Raw genomic sequence first — 15,488 nt, forward strand, 5'->3', positions numbered from 1 at the left:
GAAAAAAAATGAGGTATATCAAGCCTTATAAAAATCCTGTATGGAACAGTCATTGCTGATTGACCCCTTTTTACAAAGAGGAATTTATTTACTACAGAAAGTATGTAGTGTGGTCCATGGACTAGCTGATGTCAGGGAAGCTTTAATATAATTAAGATATACTTTCACCCATCTTCTGTCATTTGACTTGAATGGCTCTAAGTATAGATTATAAATATTATTTCAGAGTTATTTATGTGTTCATCTTGTGTTTTGAAGGATTACTGTGCTTGCTTGTTTTTTTTTTTTCCTTAAGCCTTTATATCTGGATCCCGTGCTTTTTGGGGTGTGTGTGTGTGTGTGTGTGTGTGTGTGTGTTTGGTTTGGTTTTTAAGATCTTTGGAGTTTATGATGATTCTCATAAAGTCAAATTTGATAATGTGCTGGGTTCAGTTTCTTAATTGCTTTACTATTTCCTTGTCCGTATCCGTCCTGGACTCCTGCAGTGTCGGGTTACTAGGCAAATCTGTGCATCCTTGATTCGATAACACAGGCAAGACGTAGGGGAAGAATGCACTTCTAAGGGCATTTAATGGGGGTCCTGAGAAGGATATGTTGTCCATTAAGGGAACATCACGTGTCTGAAGGCTGTTCTAGCTTGGTTAAGGAGAAGCTATATTTTCTTTATTAAAAAAAAAAAGTCACTTATTTTCTTCCTGGATGCCAAGCAACACAAATTTAGTTTATTAAATCTAATCAGACTAGCACTGATGAAAACCGTACACAATCAAATAATGATTCTCAAGTCTGCAGATTTCCTTTTAAAGAGAACCCGTGCTACACTGTGCTGACTTAAAACTGCATCCCATTTGACAAAAGCACTATCAAGTTGTCATGCACCCTTTCCGAGGCTGCTTCTCATCATGGTTGATTACCAAGATGTTTTTTGCCTAAATGGGAGCTTTCTGCCTTTCCTAATCAGCCCTCTTTTGCCTGATTGATCCAGCATTGCCACAAGCCACTGCTGAGCAAATCGGTACACAATCATGGTAGCAATTTCTTTAAATGTCACTGAAATATGGAAGATCCTGTATGGGAAGGACACATTAGAAAGGACCCCTTTCCCCTCATTTATCAAATGGAGGCCGAGGCGCACACACACACACAAAAGGTAGGGCCAGAAACCACGAGCACATCATCGTACAAGAGAAATGCACGCAGGGACTTGCTGTCTTACCCTCTGACTGGGTTTGGGCGGTTTGACACGCTTCTGCTGTCGCTCGGCATGATTTGCATACGTTACGCAGACAGCGTTGACTTCTGGAGCGTCGCTGCACTTAGAAATACTGGCAACGTCCTGAAAACGAGTACGTGGCAGTTTGTGTGATCCTTTCCAATGATTAGAATCTGTTCTTGACCTTGCGTCTGAACTCCTGGCCTTCAGAGAAAAGTTCATGCAGCAACAGTGTCCCTTGGACCTCCTTGCTCCCAGCAATACAAGATTTATCTCACTGATTTCACCCAAGGTGTTTTAACCAGATGCTCTCAGTATAAAAGCATAGAGTGACTGGCCGATTTGGAGGTGGCTGTGTGTGGTAATAAGAAGAGTCTTGGGCCAGAATTCCGGTTTTGCTGCTTACTTGCTAGATGACCTGTTAAATCACTAAATCGCCCTGTGCTTCCTGAGGTTTCCCCTGAAGAACACGTACCTCATATGCCGGTTACTGGAATCAATGAGATCAAGTATACATAAAGAAGAATTCAATAAATTCTAGTTAAGTGTTGTTAAGTGAGCAAAAGAGCCTTCAACAGGTGCTCAGTTCTATGTCTCACTTAGGAGTGAACTTCATGGGTCTGGGAATTTCATTTTCTCTAGGAGTGTCGAAGTTCAGACCCACCAAGGTCTCTTTTTTTTTTTTCTTTTTAGTAAATTTATTTATTTATTTTTGGCTGCATTGGGTCTTTGTTGCCACAAACAGCGGCTACTCTTCGTTGCGGTGTGCAGGCTTCTCATTGTGGTGGGTTCTCTTGTTGTGGAGCACGGGCTCTAGGCGTGGGCTTCAATATTTGTGGCACGTGGGCTCAGTAGTTGTGGCTCACGGGCTCTAGAGCACAGACTCAGTAGTTGTGGCGCACAGGCTTCATTGCTCTGCGGCATGTGGGATCTTCCCGGACCAGGGCTCGAACCCGTGTCCCCTGCACTGGCAGGCAGATTCTCAACCCCTGCGCCACCTGGGAAGCCCCCATCAAGGTCTCTTAAACTCACTGAGGTGAACTGAGCTCTGTTCCTGACTCGCAAGGTGACTTTGCACAGCTCTGCGTGCAGACCTCTTGGGCCTCAATTTCCTTGTCTGTCAAATGAAGACATTGGATAAGGTGACTCATCTCTAGGCTTCCATCTTCAGACATCTGTGCATGTGGAGCCTCAGTGCACTCGGACAGGAGTGCACTAGAACAACCTGCAGAGACACGTGGCTAGATGTTTATTTTCTTCAGCTAAAATGTAGAGCAGCTACCTTTTAGGGCTTTAAGGCAAAAATCAGTTCCTAAGTTCATCACCGGGGTGATGAATTAAGGGGAGTCACCGCTGGCACTAGGAATGTAGGGTAAGATTATACGAGATTCAACTGATAAAGAGTTTGTAGAGAAACTTGGATCCAAAACCATTTAGGAAAAGTATCACTCAAAGGACTACAGAGGAATGAGGTTAAAAGCTGGTGATTCTGGTTGAGTGAACGTGTGTCCTGAGGCATACAGGTTGCTGATGGGGATGCAGGAATGGCACAGGACATGGTCTTCGGTTTTGCTCTACAGGTTCTTGAACTTGGCCCACTGGGCAGCTGGCATCTCTCAAGGATCTTTAGGGCCCTGGCCCATTAGTATAGCAGGCAGTGGTCAAAGACAGGGTAGCACAATGGCTGTACCAACACTTGTGTCCACCAGGAACTGGAAGGTTCCAGAAAGAGACAGCGAGTTCCTGGAGAAAGGGATGATTAAATCATGTGATGGTGCACATATGTAGGGCACCCAAACATAGGGCAGGGGATGGAGTTAGAAGACTGTGTTGACCATACCAGTGTGGGAGTTGTTGGGTGTGGGGGGAGGACGCAAGGCTTCTGGTAGCTGACACTGAATTTGGATTTGTGCCATTTTCACTTCTTTCCCCAGCCAAGCAGTATCACTTAACCTATACGTTTCTTAGGGTAAATAGTAGTACAAGTCTTATAGCAAAGCCCTCCTTAGACATGAAGACCTCTGTAATTAGCAGTGAGAAATACCAGACTTCTAGGTGACATTTCAGTGAGTTATTTTGGAAGAAAATCTTATTTTAAAAATTATTTCTCAAAACTTACAAGGTAATTGGTTCTAGATAGTCTGTTCATCTATTTTTAAATATGGCAGCAGATTTTTTAGACTTTCTTTTTTCCTCTATTGTGTTTTCAAATATGATATTAGGAAAAGCCCTTTCATTACAAAACCAATTTCATTTTTTTTTATTTATAGCAGGATGCTGTGTGTTATCATTCAGCCTAATCTTTCCTAAAGATCTCTAATTTTAGTAGCAGTAGAAAATATAGTAAAAATAGTTCAGTGTTATTTATACCACAGAGAGAATGACGTTAATTTGCTAAAAACCAAAATGATGGTTGAAAAGCACAAAACTCTTTATCAGTTAATTTTTCATGATGGCTTTTTCTATATAAAACCAGCAGAATTTTGTTGCAGTCCATTGTGACTGTTGGTTTGTTTGTTTTCTTCTTCCCGCATTCAAGTGCACATCTTGCCCATCACTCTTTGCAATAATAATAATATATATGGCTGATCTGGCAGACGGCAATGATCTCATTTGTAGCACGTCATGGTAGAACCCATTTGGCACATCACTTGGAGATTAGCTGAATGGAAACATCGCTGTATCCTTTATGAAGAAAGCCATATGTTTAAGCAAATTTGCAATCAATTTCACTCTGATAAGACGGGCTCATCTACTGTATCCTTCTGTGAAAGGAGTCTCCAGTGGCTTATTGGCACTTCTTTCATTGTCCCTTCTGTCTCCATGGGGCAGTACCTGTAGAGAAATTTTTCCCTTTCAGTTTTTTCTCAAGCTCTCTATTTTTCTTTTTGTCTCTAAAAAAAAAAAAAAAGGCCATTCTACTGTATTAATACATCCTAAGATTTGACCAAGAAGTCCTTCTAGAGGTGGCAGACATTTCTCTTCGAACATGTGTATGGGGTGGTCAGAAGGCAGCTGACGAAACTGATTCTTTGCTGGGAATGGGTTTGCTTCCTGGACATACTATTAGCACCATGTTTTTTCAGCTATGCTGTTCCTTGGAAAATGACCCATTTGAAATTCATCTGTGGCATTTAAGATAATAAAATAAGTGTAATTGATGTCCTCCAAGTTTCTAAGCATCTTGCTATTAAATGATTGTCTTCGTAGGTTGATTACTGATTTCAGCTGTGAAATTGACTCTGTGAGCCCATGTGTAGCTGAAATTTTTCAATGACCTCCCCTGTCCCCCTTTCAGAAAGAATTAAGCAACTATAAATTAAGATGAACACTAGAATAGATTGGCAATTAGAGTGATGAGGATATAGCTAATTCCTTTTTCTTTTTATACTCTAGAATGGTTGCTATATTTTTTTCATTTACAGTCTTTATTTCATTCTGTCAGAAAGTTATAGCTGAGGGATCCATTTTTACCCCAGTTAACAAGTAATGTGCTGTGCTTTTATAGAATGCCTTAAAGAAATCACATAATTTATTAACTAAAGCAGGCGTTAAGGGAAATGTCCAAATGCTAACCTATAAACATTTCATCTATGGTTTGTTCAGGTTTTCATACATTAATCTTGAAGCTGTAGTTTTTAAAAGGAAAATATAACAGTTTGATAATAAATTTACAAATAATAAAATAGTATATTCTGGTGATTATGAGGCAGTTGAGAAAACTAATATTTTGGCATCAAATACAATGAGAAAAAAATTCACTTCCTAAATATGAGTTGGGATTCATAGGTTTGTTTCTTTTTTTCTTTTTAATCATGTGTATTTGAGATAAAAAACTGAAAGTTGGTAGACTGAGATAGAAAACTGAAACTTTCTTCACAAAATAGGACGAAGACCATTTTAAAAAAGATTTTAACAATAGCTGATTAAATTCAGTGTTAGGTTTTGGGTTGAAAATATCGAAACTGCTTGAAAACATGGGAAAGTCAACCACGTCAATTTTTCCCCACATTATTAACTCAAAGGGCAGATTCTTCTTGGAAGATTAAACTGTACCTTTTGGTAAAGATAGATGATATATCTTGTATCATGGTAGTGTTTCTCAAATATGGTACAGGGTTGAATGTATGTAATCTAGAATGTGAACCAGCAACACCAACAAAACAGGTCAATATGGCAACGTTGTATTGTTTGAAGGATATTTATGAACTGAAAAACTAAATGGTTAAATGATTTACCTTTAGGAATCTGTATTACAAGTAAAATGTCACATATAGCTGATTCACTTCATTGTATAGTATAAACTAACACAACATTGTAAAGCAATTATACTCCAATTAAAAAAATAAATGTCATGTATTAAGATTTGAACTTGATGCTTTTCTTGAAGTTAGAATTTAATACATTTTATATTTCCAGGTGCCTCAATGTTGCAGAATTTTCATGATGGGATTCACATGGGCTTTAAATACCATCTACGTGCTGATGACACTTGAATGAATTTGTCTAGCCCTGTCCTTAGCTGCTCAATAAATTTTTGTCAAATGTTGGCTTCTCCTGGGACGTATCAGTTGTTTATGTTTGCTCTTTCATTTATTAATTCATTCTATAAAGACAATCATTATGCTTAACTCTTAGGCATTATTGATATATTGACAAAAACAACGGAAAAAGAAAGTTTTTATCTTTAATGCTTTGTATTTATTAGTTTTAAAAGCATAGTACATAGTTTCTCCCCTGTAAGACATCATCATTTTCGGGGCTTAAGTTCCCAGGGAGTTTCTCTTTTCTTTTCTTTTTTTTTTTTTCTTCTTTTTTGCCGCTGAAATGATCTTCTAATTTCTAAATAACATTAAAAGTTAAGGGTAGATTTGCTTTATGCTTTATTTTACAGGCAGTTTTCAATGCCATTTAATAATACACATAATTTTGAAGGAATAGTGGTGGTGAGACTTTAACTTTTTTCTATTTTAACATCTTGAGAATGCTTTCCCTTACTTATTTCCAACATAGTGTTACTTTGGTGAACCCATGAGATATTCCCATGTACACTTCCTGTATAAACCGGTATTTAACATCAGATTTATATCAAAAAAGAAAGACATATGCTCCCAACCACACCAGTAATTGAGATACTTTTTTCTCTTTTATATCAGCTTTGGACCAACTCTTTTACTCGTCTCTTTTTCAATATGATTAATTGTCACCATAAGCCAGATTCCTACTTTGTGCTCAGAAAATGCTTGGTATACTTTATATATTTATGAATGCTTAGTTGAGTAACTGTCTATAAAAGATTTCTTTTTTGAAACATCTGGTGACCAAATCACTACAGATGAATATTATTTCAGGGGATGGAACACATGCCTTCCAGGCAACATGGTCTGGAGAAAAGTAGAGAAAAGTAACAGAGCAGGAAAAAGGATGGATACCAAGTCTGAGGTTTCTAAGGTATTTTGGATGCCCGAAGGGAATAATATTAGTGTTTTTTTGGAGAGCCTCGAATTCAGGGCCCATATGTGGAAATGTGTGTGCACTGTTTTTGAATTGCGTGTTTGTTCCTCATGTTTGTTTTTGATCAGATACAGATTTCCAAGTCAAAGATGCCACATTCGGCGATAGCTTTTCATCAGATTTAGGAACAGTATTTGTTGAGACTTCCTTAAAGCTTTCAGTTTAATAAGCCCAAAGTACGATCACAGTGTAAATTATCCTTTCTACTTTGAACCTTGCAAATGTGACCTTGTTTGTCAGTGTTTAGACTATGAGGAATGTTGCCAATAAAACTGACTGTGAAAATAAAGAATAGTTGTTTATGGAGAGATCATTAAAAAGATGATTGTGGGGGCCTCCCTGGTGGCACAGTGGTTGAGGGTCCTCCTGCCGATGCAGGGGACACGGGTTCGTGCCCCGGTCCGGGAAGATCCCACGTGCCGCGGAGCGGCTGGGCCCGTGAGCCATGGCCGCTGAGCCTGCGCGTCCGGAGCCTATGTTCCGCAACGGGAGAGGCCACAACAGTGAGAGGCCCGTGTACCGCAAAAAAAAAAAAAAAAAAAAAAGATGATTGTGGATTATCATTCTGCAGTCCTAAAAAAACCCCACTCTGATGCAGAGTTTTATCCTCCACACCTGATGTACTCGGCACTCTGTTCTATACCTTTATGGATTGTGTGTTTAATAAGAATGAACTGCAAGAATTTTGTTGTTATTTTTGTGTTGCCTAAAGAAAAATGGGTATGGAGGCCATTTCCAAAAAGGGTTTTCTCTGGAAAGTTCTAATTAAAAAGGATTAAAGTAATCTGATTGAAAATATTAATACTGGGCAGGAGACACTGGGGCCTCATTTTGAGGATGCTCACACTTCATTGAGTGCATAGGTCTTTATCCCAAAAGAACGACAACGCGTTTTGTATATATTGACAAGTTAGAATTTTTTGTTATCAACAGGTTTGGCAAACATCGAAAAGATGACAAGATTGAGAAAACGGGTAAAATAAAAATGCAGGACTCCCTTACATCAGAAGAGGAGAGAGTACGGATGAAGCAGGAGCAGGAAAGGTAGATTTCAGTTATTTGGTTGAACCTTATTAGAGGGAGGCTCTTTTGTTCCTTTCTACTCTTTCTTTCTTTTCTTTTTAATATAAAGAAATTGCATTTATTTTATTTTTGTTTTTTTCTGTGTCAATCCAGATACTGATGGTTGGATGAATACAACATAAAGAACGATTGAAAGAAAAAACCTTATATTTATTTGAGGCATTAAAATGACTTTTATTGGTTTTAGTTAAGATCTTTGTATAGGAGATGGTAGGGCATATGAGATGAATAAATCAACTAATGATCAATAAATCAATGAATGATCACTTAAAATCACAAAAAATATGTAAAATTCTGTCTAATTCATCTATGAGTATATAGTATATTATAATACTTGTAAAGAAATGCTCATCTGGAAATAAAACTCTGAGTTTTTATATCTCATTTAAAATATTTTGATTTCTAATAAGAATTGAGGAGGCTGTTGGTTTTTTACTATGTTGTTTTCCTATCAAATCTGACATCTATTTCTTTTTTCTCCTATTTTGCTATCATATTTTGTGTGACAGTTTTTACTTAAATTTTACTCCATCTCTTCCAGAAAGATTATTATCTATTGTTGAGTCATTTCATGTTGGAAACCCAAAGACCAGTGAAATAAATGAGAAGTTACTTGAAGCAGACACTTGAAAACCATTTTATGAGCAATTAGAATTTTTCTCATTGTAACTCGTGGGGGGATGAGAGAATCATCTCACCCTTGTATTATTAGAGTTTGCAGGCTTGGAGTGAGCTTCTCTGTAGCAGCTATTTCATTTCAAGCTGCCATAGCAAGAGCTACCATGCCTCTTTTACTTTTAATAATCTGGGGTATCAGGAGCATCAGAAGCCTTGATCAAGGCTATAAAGCTAAATATCATCCACAGTTTAGGATTGTAACCCAGCATCTCTAAGACCAAGTGTGGTATTCTTACCATAATTCTAGAGTAGTGATACCTTTGATCTCATTCTGTTTTTTTTTTTTTTTTGGCTGTGTTGGGTCTTCGTTGCTGTGTGCGGGCTCTCTATTACATAATTATTGACTATATTCCCCACACGGTACATTTTATACCTGTGACTTATTTATTTTGTAACTGAAAGTTTGTACCTCTTAACCTCCCTCACCTCTGACAATTTCACCTCCTTATTTCTCTCCTCCCTGCAACGCCCTCTCCTCTGACAATCACTGTTTGTTCTCTGTATTTGTGACTGTTTCTGTTTAGTTACGTTTGTTCATTTGTTTTGTTTTATAGATTCCACATATAAGTGAAACCCTATGGTATTTGTCTTTCTCTGTCACTTAGTATAATACCCTTTAGGTCCATCCATGTTGTTGCAAATGGCAAGATTTCATTCTTTTTTATGACTGAGTAATATTCCATTGTTATACCACATCTTCTTTATCCATTCATCTGTTGATGGACACTTAGTTTGCTTCCATATCTTGGCAATTATAAATAATGCCGCTAAACAGAGAGGTGCATTTATCTTTCTGAATTAGTGTTTTCATTTTCTTGGGATAAATGCCCAGAAGTGGAATTGCTGGATCATACAGTAGTTCTATTTTTTTGTCTTTTAAGAAACCTCTATTTTAGGGCTTCCCTGGTGGCGCAGTGGTTGAGAGTCCACCTGCTGATGCAGGGGACACGGGTCCATGCCCCGGTCCGGTAAGATCCCACATGCCGCGGAGTGGCTGAGCCCGTGAGCCATGGCTGCTGAGCCTGTGCATCCGGAACCTGTGCTCCGCAACGGGAGAGGCCACAACAGTGAGAGGCCCACGTACCGCAAAAAAAAAAAAAAAAAAAAAAAGAAACCTCTATTTTGTTTTACACAGTGGCTGCACCTACTTACATTCCCACCAACAGTGTACAAGGGTTCTCTTTTCTCCACATCTTCTCCAACACCTGTTATTTGTTTGATAATAACTATTTTGACAGGTGTGAGGTGATATCTCATTGTGGTTTTGATTTGCATTTACCTGATGATTAGAGATGTTGAGCATTTTTCATTCACTTGTTGGCCATCTGTATGTTTTCTTTGGAAAAATGTCTATTTAGGTTTTCTGCCCATTTATTATTTAGGTATTTTTTGTTTTTTGTTTTTTTTTATGTTGAGTTCTTTGTTTGTTTTGAATATTAACCCCTTATTGGATATATCATTTGCAAATATCTTCTCCTATTCAGTAGGCAGCCTCTTTGTTTTGTTGATATAGTTTCCTTTGCTGTATAAAAGCTTTTCACTTTGATATAGTCCTTTGTTTATCTTTGCTTTTGTTTCCCTTGCCTGAGGAGACATATCCAAAAAAATATTGCTAGGAGCAATATCGAAGAGCGCTCTGCCTATGCCTTCTTCTAGGAGTTTTATGGTTTCAGGTCTTATGTTTAAGTCTTCAATCCATTTTGAGTTTATTTTTGTGCATGGATGGAGAGAGTAGTCCAGTTTGATCCTTTTGCATGTAGCTGTCTAGTTTTCCCAACACCATTTATTGAAGAAGCTGTCTTTTCCTTGTTGTATATTCTTGCCTCCTTTTTAGTAGATTAACTGCCCATATGAGTGTGGGTTCATTTCTGGACTCACCATTCTATTCCATTGATCTGTGTGTGCTTTTGTGCCATTACTATACTGTTTTGATTACTATAGCTTTGTGGTATAATTTGAAATCAGAGAGAGTGATACTTCCAGCTTTGTTCTTCTTTCTTAAGATTTTTTTGGCTGTTTGAGGTCTTTTGTGTTTCCATACAAATTTTAGAATTATTTGTTCTAGTTCTGTGAAAAATGCCATTGGTAAGTTGATAGGCATTGGATTGAATCTAGATTGCCTTGGGTAGTATGGTCATTTTAGCAATATTGATTCTTCCAGTCCATGGACATGGTACATTTTTCCATCTGTCTTTGTTGTCTTCACTTTCTTGCATCAGTGTCTAATACTTCCTTAGTTAGATTTATTCCGAGTTATTTTTATTTAGACTTTATTCTCTTTGGTACAATTCTAAATGGGATTGTCAGAGTTGATTGTTCCATAAAACTGTGAGCAAGTTGTGAGCCAGTGCTGTGACCTTCCTCTACTTTATGGCTTCTGTTTTGGGAATCTTATCCCTGAAACATCTTTTTTTTTTTTTTTTTTTTTTTTTTTTCCAATTCTCTCTTTCCCACATGTTTCTCATCTGTTTAAAACATATATCTTGGGGCTTCCCTGTTGGCGCAGTGGTTGAGAGTCCGCCTGCCGATGCACGGGTGATGGGTTCATGCCCCAGTCTGGGAGGACCCCACATGCCGCGGAGCGGCTGGGCCCATGAGCCATGGCCACTGAGCCTGCGCGTCCGGAGCCTGTGCTCCGTGACGAGAGAGGCCACAGCAGTGAGAGGCCCGCATACAGCAAAAAAATATATATATATATATCTTTTTTCGTTTGTTTGTTCTTTGCTGTAGGCAGGCCTCCCTCCCACTGTTGTGGCCTCTCCTGTTGCGGAGCACAGGCTCCAGACGCGCAGGCTCAGCAGCCATGGCTCATGGGCCCAGCCGCTCTGCAGCATGTGGGATCTTCCCAGACCGGGGCACGAACCCGTCCCCTGCATCAGCAGGTGGACTCTCAACCACTGCGCCACCTGGGAAGCCCTAAAACATATATCTTTTTAAGGTCTAATTCTAAATTTATTCTAATTCCAATTCTACAGAAAATTTGAAAAAAAACCCATAAAACAGGAAAACAAAAATTTGCCCATAATAACACCACTGTTAACATACTGGTCTATGCCATTCTAATTTTTTTCCTATAAAATACATATTTCCACACATGTACTTTTAAAAAGCTGACATCTATTTTCAATAGTTAACAGCTATTTTCATTTTGATTTATTTTGCATTTTCATACAGTTTTAGAAAATCATGTTAAATGTTTTCTGGAACAAGGCCAAGGTTGTATGAACAGGATGGATGGGAAGGAAGGACAGAAAGAAGGAAATAAGGTCTGAAAGATGAAATTTTAGCTGTGATAACTGGCCAAATTCCCCAGTTCTCAAATAATATTTACCTCATATGTTATTCATTCTATTAAATGAGATTTATAACTTTAACTGGCTTACGTTTTGTTGTTACTCAGCAGGGTATACCCATGATGATATTATTATCTATATCTACCTTGTAAGTTGGAAATATTTTCAAGGAGACTGAATGCTTCTAGTGGAGACATGAAAAAGTTAATGAATTTCTTATGAAATTCTTCCATAATATGAAGATTATTTATAAATCTCCTAAGGACTTATGGCTTAAAATGTTCCATTATTCAAAGTGATAATCACCTTAAAAGCCTTGTGCTTTCAATACCTGGCCGTTGAACTATCTTTGTCCGTAGTGGTGCACTCCCGGTTCTGGGTGTGTCATTTTGGAATGCTTTGTGGCATTTTTGCCTCCAGTTTCCAATCACTGGCATTTCTCTTTTCAGTTTTACCAACTGTCCCCAATATCTGCTTTGAGTAAGTACTTGAAATTTTGATAAAAACTTTTTTGTGGTCTTTCTTAGTTGATAAGATCCTTTTCAAAGATGATATATGTTTATTAGTTTTTGCAGAAATTAACATTTAAACAATATGTATCATAATGTAATAGTAAAGTTTCTTTAAAATGCATGAATAAAAAATTAGTGAAATTACAGAAGGAATAAACTGTATAGCAATAATAGGTGCATTCCCTGTGCATCTGAAAAAATAAGCAATTTTCACTCCTTTTGGCTTGAAACTTAGTGTTCAGATTCCCCAAATTCTGGCATCAGAACCCAGATATCCTGGATAATTTTTGCATGCAGGTCACATATTGTCATTCAAACACAGCTTGACTTTTAAAATTTAACCTTTTATTAGAAAAACTGTATTTTTCTATCATCTAGCAGAGTTCTTCATATTTTCTCTGACCTCTTAAATCCTTCAGAAAAGTCAGTTCTGATCGATGAGATTAGTTCATCAGACATATTTTAAGAATTTATTGTGCAAGTGAACAAATTTTTAAAGAATCTATTAACTTTGTGGAAGTCTAAAATAGACCAATACTTGGGCAAATTGGAACAGATTTTATTGACAGTCTGTATGTAACTGGAGTAGGAGAGGCAGTTTTATTTTTGATGAGACCTGTCTTAGATGTATTTGGCATTGTAGCTTCTCTTTGAGTTGGAAATAATTGTAGGTGCTTTGACGCTTGTGAAAGCTCCAACATGATGTGAGTGAATGAGCAAGTATCTATGAGAGAGAGAGAGAGAGTGTATGTGTGTGTGTTTTGGTTAGTGAAATATCATTCTAGCGTTTTATTAGCGTAAAAGAGAAATTTTTGTTGTTCACGATATATTAAGTACATAAAATGATGGTATACATTTTTTATTACTATTATAATTGTTCCTCTCTCAGGGATTCCTTGCCTTTGTTAAGAGGGAGAAAAGATTTAAACCTCATAATATTAAAAAATCAACGTAAGACATATAATCAATTGTGAAATTTGGTGGCCACAGAGCTTTGGGAAGGGAAGAGGTTGGGGGGCTAGAGTTAATAACGAACACTTCATAGAGATGGTAATTTGGGGTCTAGATCTAGTTCCCAAGAACTTATGAATTTAGCAAAATGGAAAAATTCTGCATCCGCGCTCAGGTACAGGGCTCGCGGTGGGTGCGCATTCTTGTAACTGCTTAGATTCTGGAAAAGTTGTGGTTGTATTAGTGATTAGTACTGCCTCTGTGAATGCTGTTCTTTGATCTCTTTTTCAACTTTTAACCATTTTATATTATAAAACTGCTATCATCTCATTTTAGCTTTGAGGGATGAAATTTAACTGCCCCCCGCCGCCCCCCACCTCTTTATTATAAGGTACCACTGTGGATTTCAACACCTTACCTTCTTCCCTTGAATGCAAATCTATCTTTAAAACAGTTGCTCCTGCTCAATAATTTTTTTTAAGGCCCCATTCAGAATGTGGAAGGCTTTTCTTTTCAAATCAACTTTTGCCCCAATATTACACAAGTATTAAAATCCTACTTAAAATTATAACTGTGTTTTCAAATTTAGTGGGATATTGGCCTTCTTTGGGGAACTCAGTATAGACACCACATTGGCAGCTTACATCTTGGTAGGTGGCAGGTAGATTTGCCCAGCAAGGTAAGCTGAAAATTGAAGATTTCTGACATCTGCCATTTGCTGAAGTATTTTGAGGGGCAAATAAAACATTCAGTTGCACACAGACTGCTATTAAATCGAACTGTTTTTTCCAGTTGCCTTGTAGCTTAAATTTCATTCTGCCATGAAATTGGGTTTTATTTGACGAATTTCTATAATACTGATTTTTAGAGAGAGGAAATATTGTTGGGAAAAGATCCAGGAAATTTACTCCCAGCCTGAGGCTTCTGGATGGTAGTGCAATAAGTTGGGGGTAAAATGTTTCCCAAAAGAGTTGATTTCAAGCTCTTAAATACTCTTTTGAAGATAGTTAACCCTTATCTAATATGTAGCAATCTGAAGTTTATTTTAATTTTTATGTTAAACTAATATTAGTATATTCTATCTTCTGTAGATGTTAAAAGTGTTTTGTTTTGTTTTTTTAATATTAAAATCATTAAAGGTTACTTTCTGCTTCTTGGAGTCTTTTTAAAAAATGCATGATTCAATACATTCCATATATTGAGGCTTCATAGCTTTGGAAGTGGAAGTATTTTGGATACAGCAGAGTAATTTAAGTAACCATTGATTTTTCCATCATGAGAAGTTGTTCTTCAGTCGTGCTTCTCAAGCCTTATATCTTTTCTGGCTATAGAAAAACTATACTTCATAGTCATAAAAAAGTTATTTTCATTTTACTCTACTGCAATTAGTGCTAGAAGCCATTTATTGTAAAAACAAAAATTCTAATGAATAGAAATGTTACAAGAACAGAAGTCTTGTGTGTTTTATCCTCCTCATGCATCATCCATTTTAATTAGAGAAAAGGGTAGTGAACACTGCAACGAGTCTGGAATGAAAATCATTAATTGATGTCAAGCTGAAGAGAGACCGTTAGCATGAATTTAGTGACAGCAGGAAAGAAATTAACCTTATTACTTTATTTAGTATATTACATTATTTTGTGTATCCTTTCCTATGCAGGTTCAAGGCAATTTCATTTTCATAATGGAAAAGACTGTTATTTTTCTAACAAAAAAGAAAGATATGAATATTTATGTTTGAACATACCAAATTGAAATGATGAATTCTTTACTAACATTTTAAAAAGTCTTAGTAAAAAGTTTAAAAAGTTTTAATGGTTGTTTTAATATTTTTGTTAACATTCCAAGAACAGGCAAATAGTGCGTGAAGATGTTGCCCATCAATGTCAGAACAGCTGTCTGCCATCATTTAAACCTCAGAATGGTTCTCTTGTTTATGGCTCAGAATGACTTTCTGGACTGCTTAAAGCAATAGACATTTATTTCTTTGGCTAAGTTTTGGGCTAATCAGTTACTTTTGTCATTGGTGAGGTTTGGCCCGAGAAGAATTAGATGGATAATGCTAAACAACAACCTGACTGTTCAGAAAAACGGATGACTCTTACATCTTAGAGATAATTTGTGACCCCAGGGTCACCGTAAAAGGGCGGAGGGGGTGTCCTTTTATAGCATTGACCATCTGGAACTGTTAAGGGCTACACTGCAAGATACCCTCTTTTTTTTAAAGTTTCCTTAAACTATGCT

At 37.3% G+C, this 15,488-nt stretch overlaps 1 protein-coding gene across 21 annotated transcripts in view; it reads left to right on the forward strand.

Moving 5' to 3' along the window:
- The window catches only part of PARD3 (par-3 family cell polarity regulator), a 676,268-nt gene that overhangs the window by 451,923 nt on the left and 208,857 nt on the right, over window positions 1–15,488 (forward strand). For all 21 annotated transcript variants that reach the window (XM_033852393.2, XM_073801602.1, XM_033852392.2 and 18 more), the window contains one exon: window positions 7,661–7,771. In XM_033852393.2, coding sequence (XP_033708284.1) covers window positions 7,661–7,771 — 111 coding nt within the window. The remainder of the gene's footprint in view (window positions 1–7,660; window positions 7,772–15,488) is intronic.

The sequence above is a fragment of the Tursiops truncatus genome, chromosome 2 (assembly GCF_011762595.2).
Source record: "Tursiops truncatus isolate mTurTru1 chromosome 2, mTurTru1.mat.Y, whole genome shotgun sequence".
NCBI lineage: Eukaryota > Metazoa > Chordata > Mammalia > Artiodactyla > Delphinidae > Tursiops > Tursiops truncatus.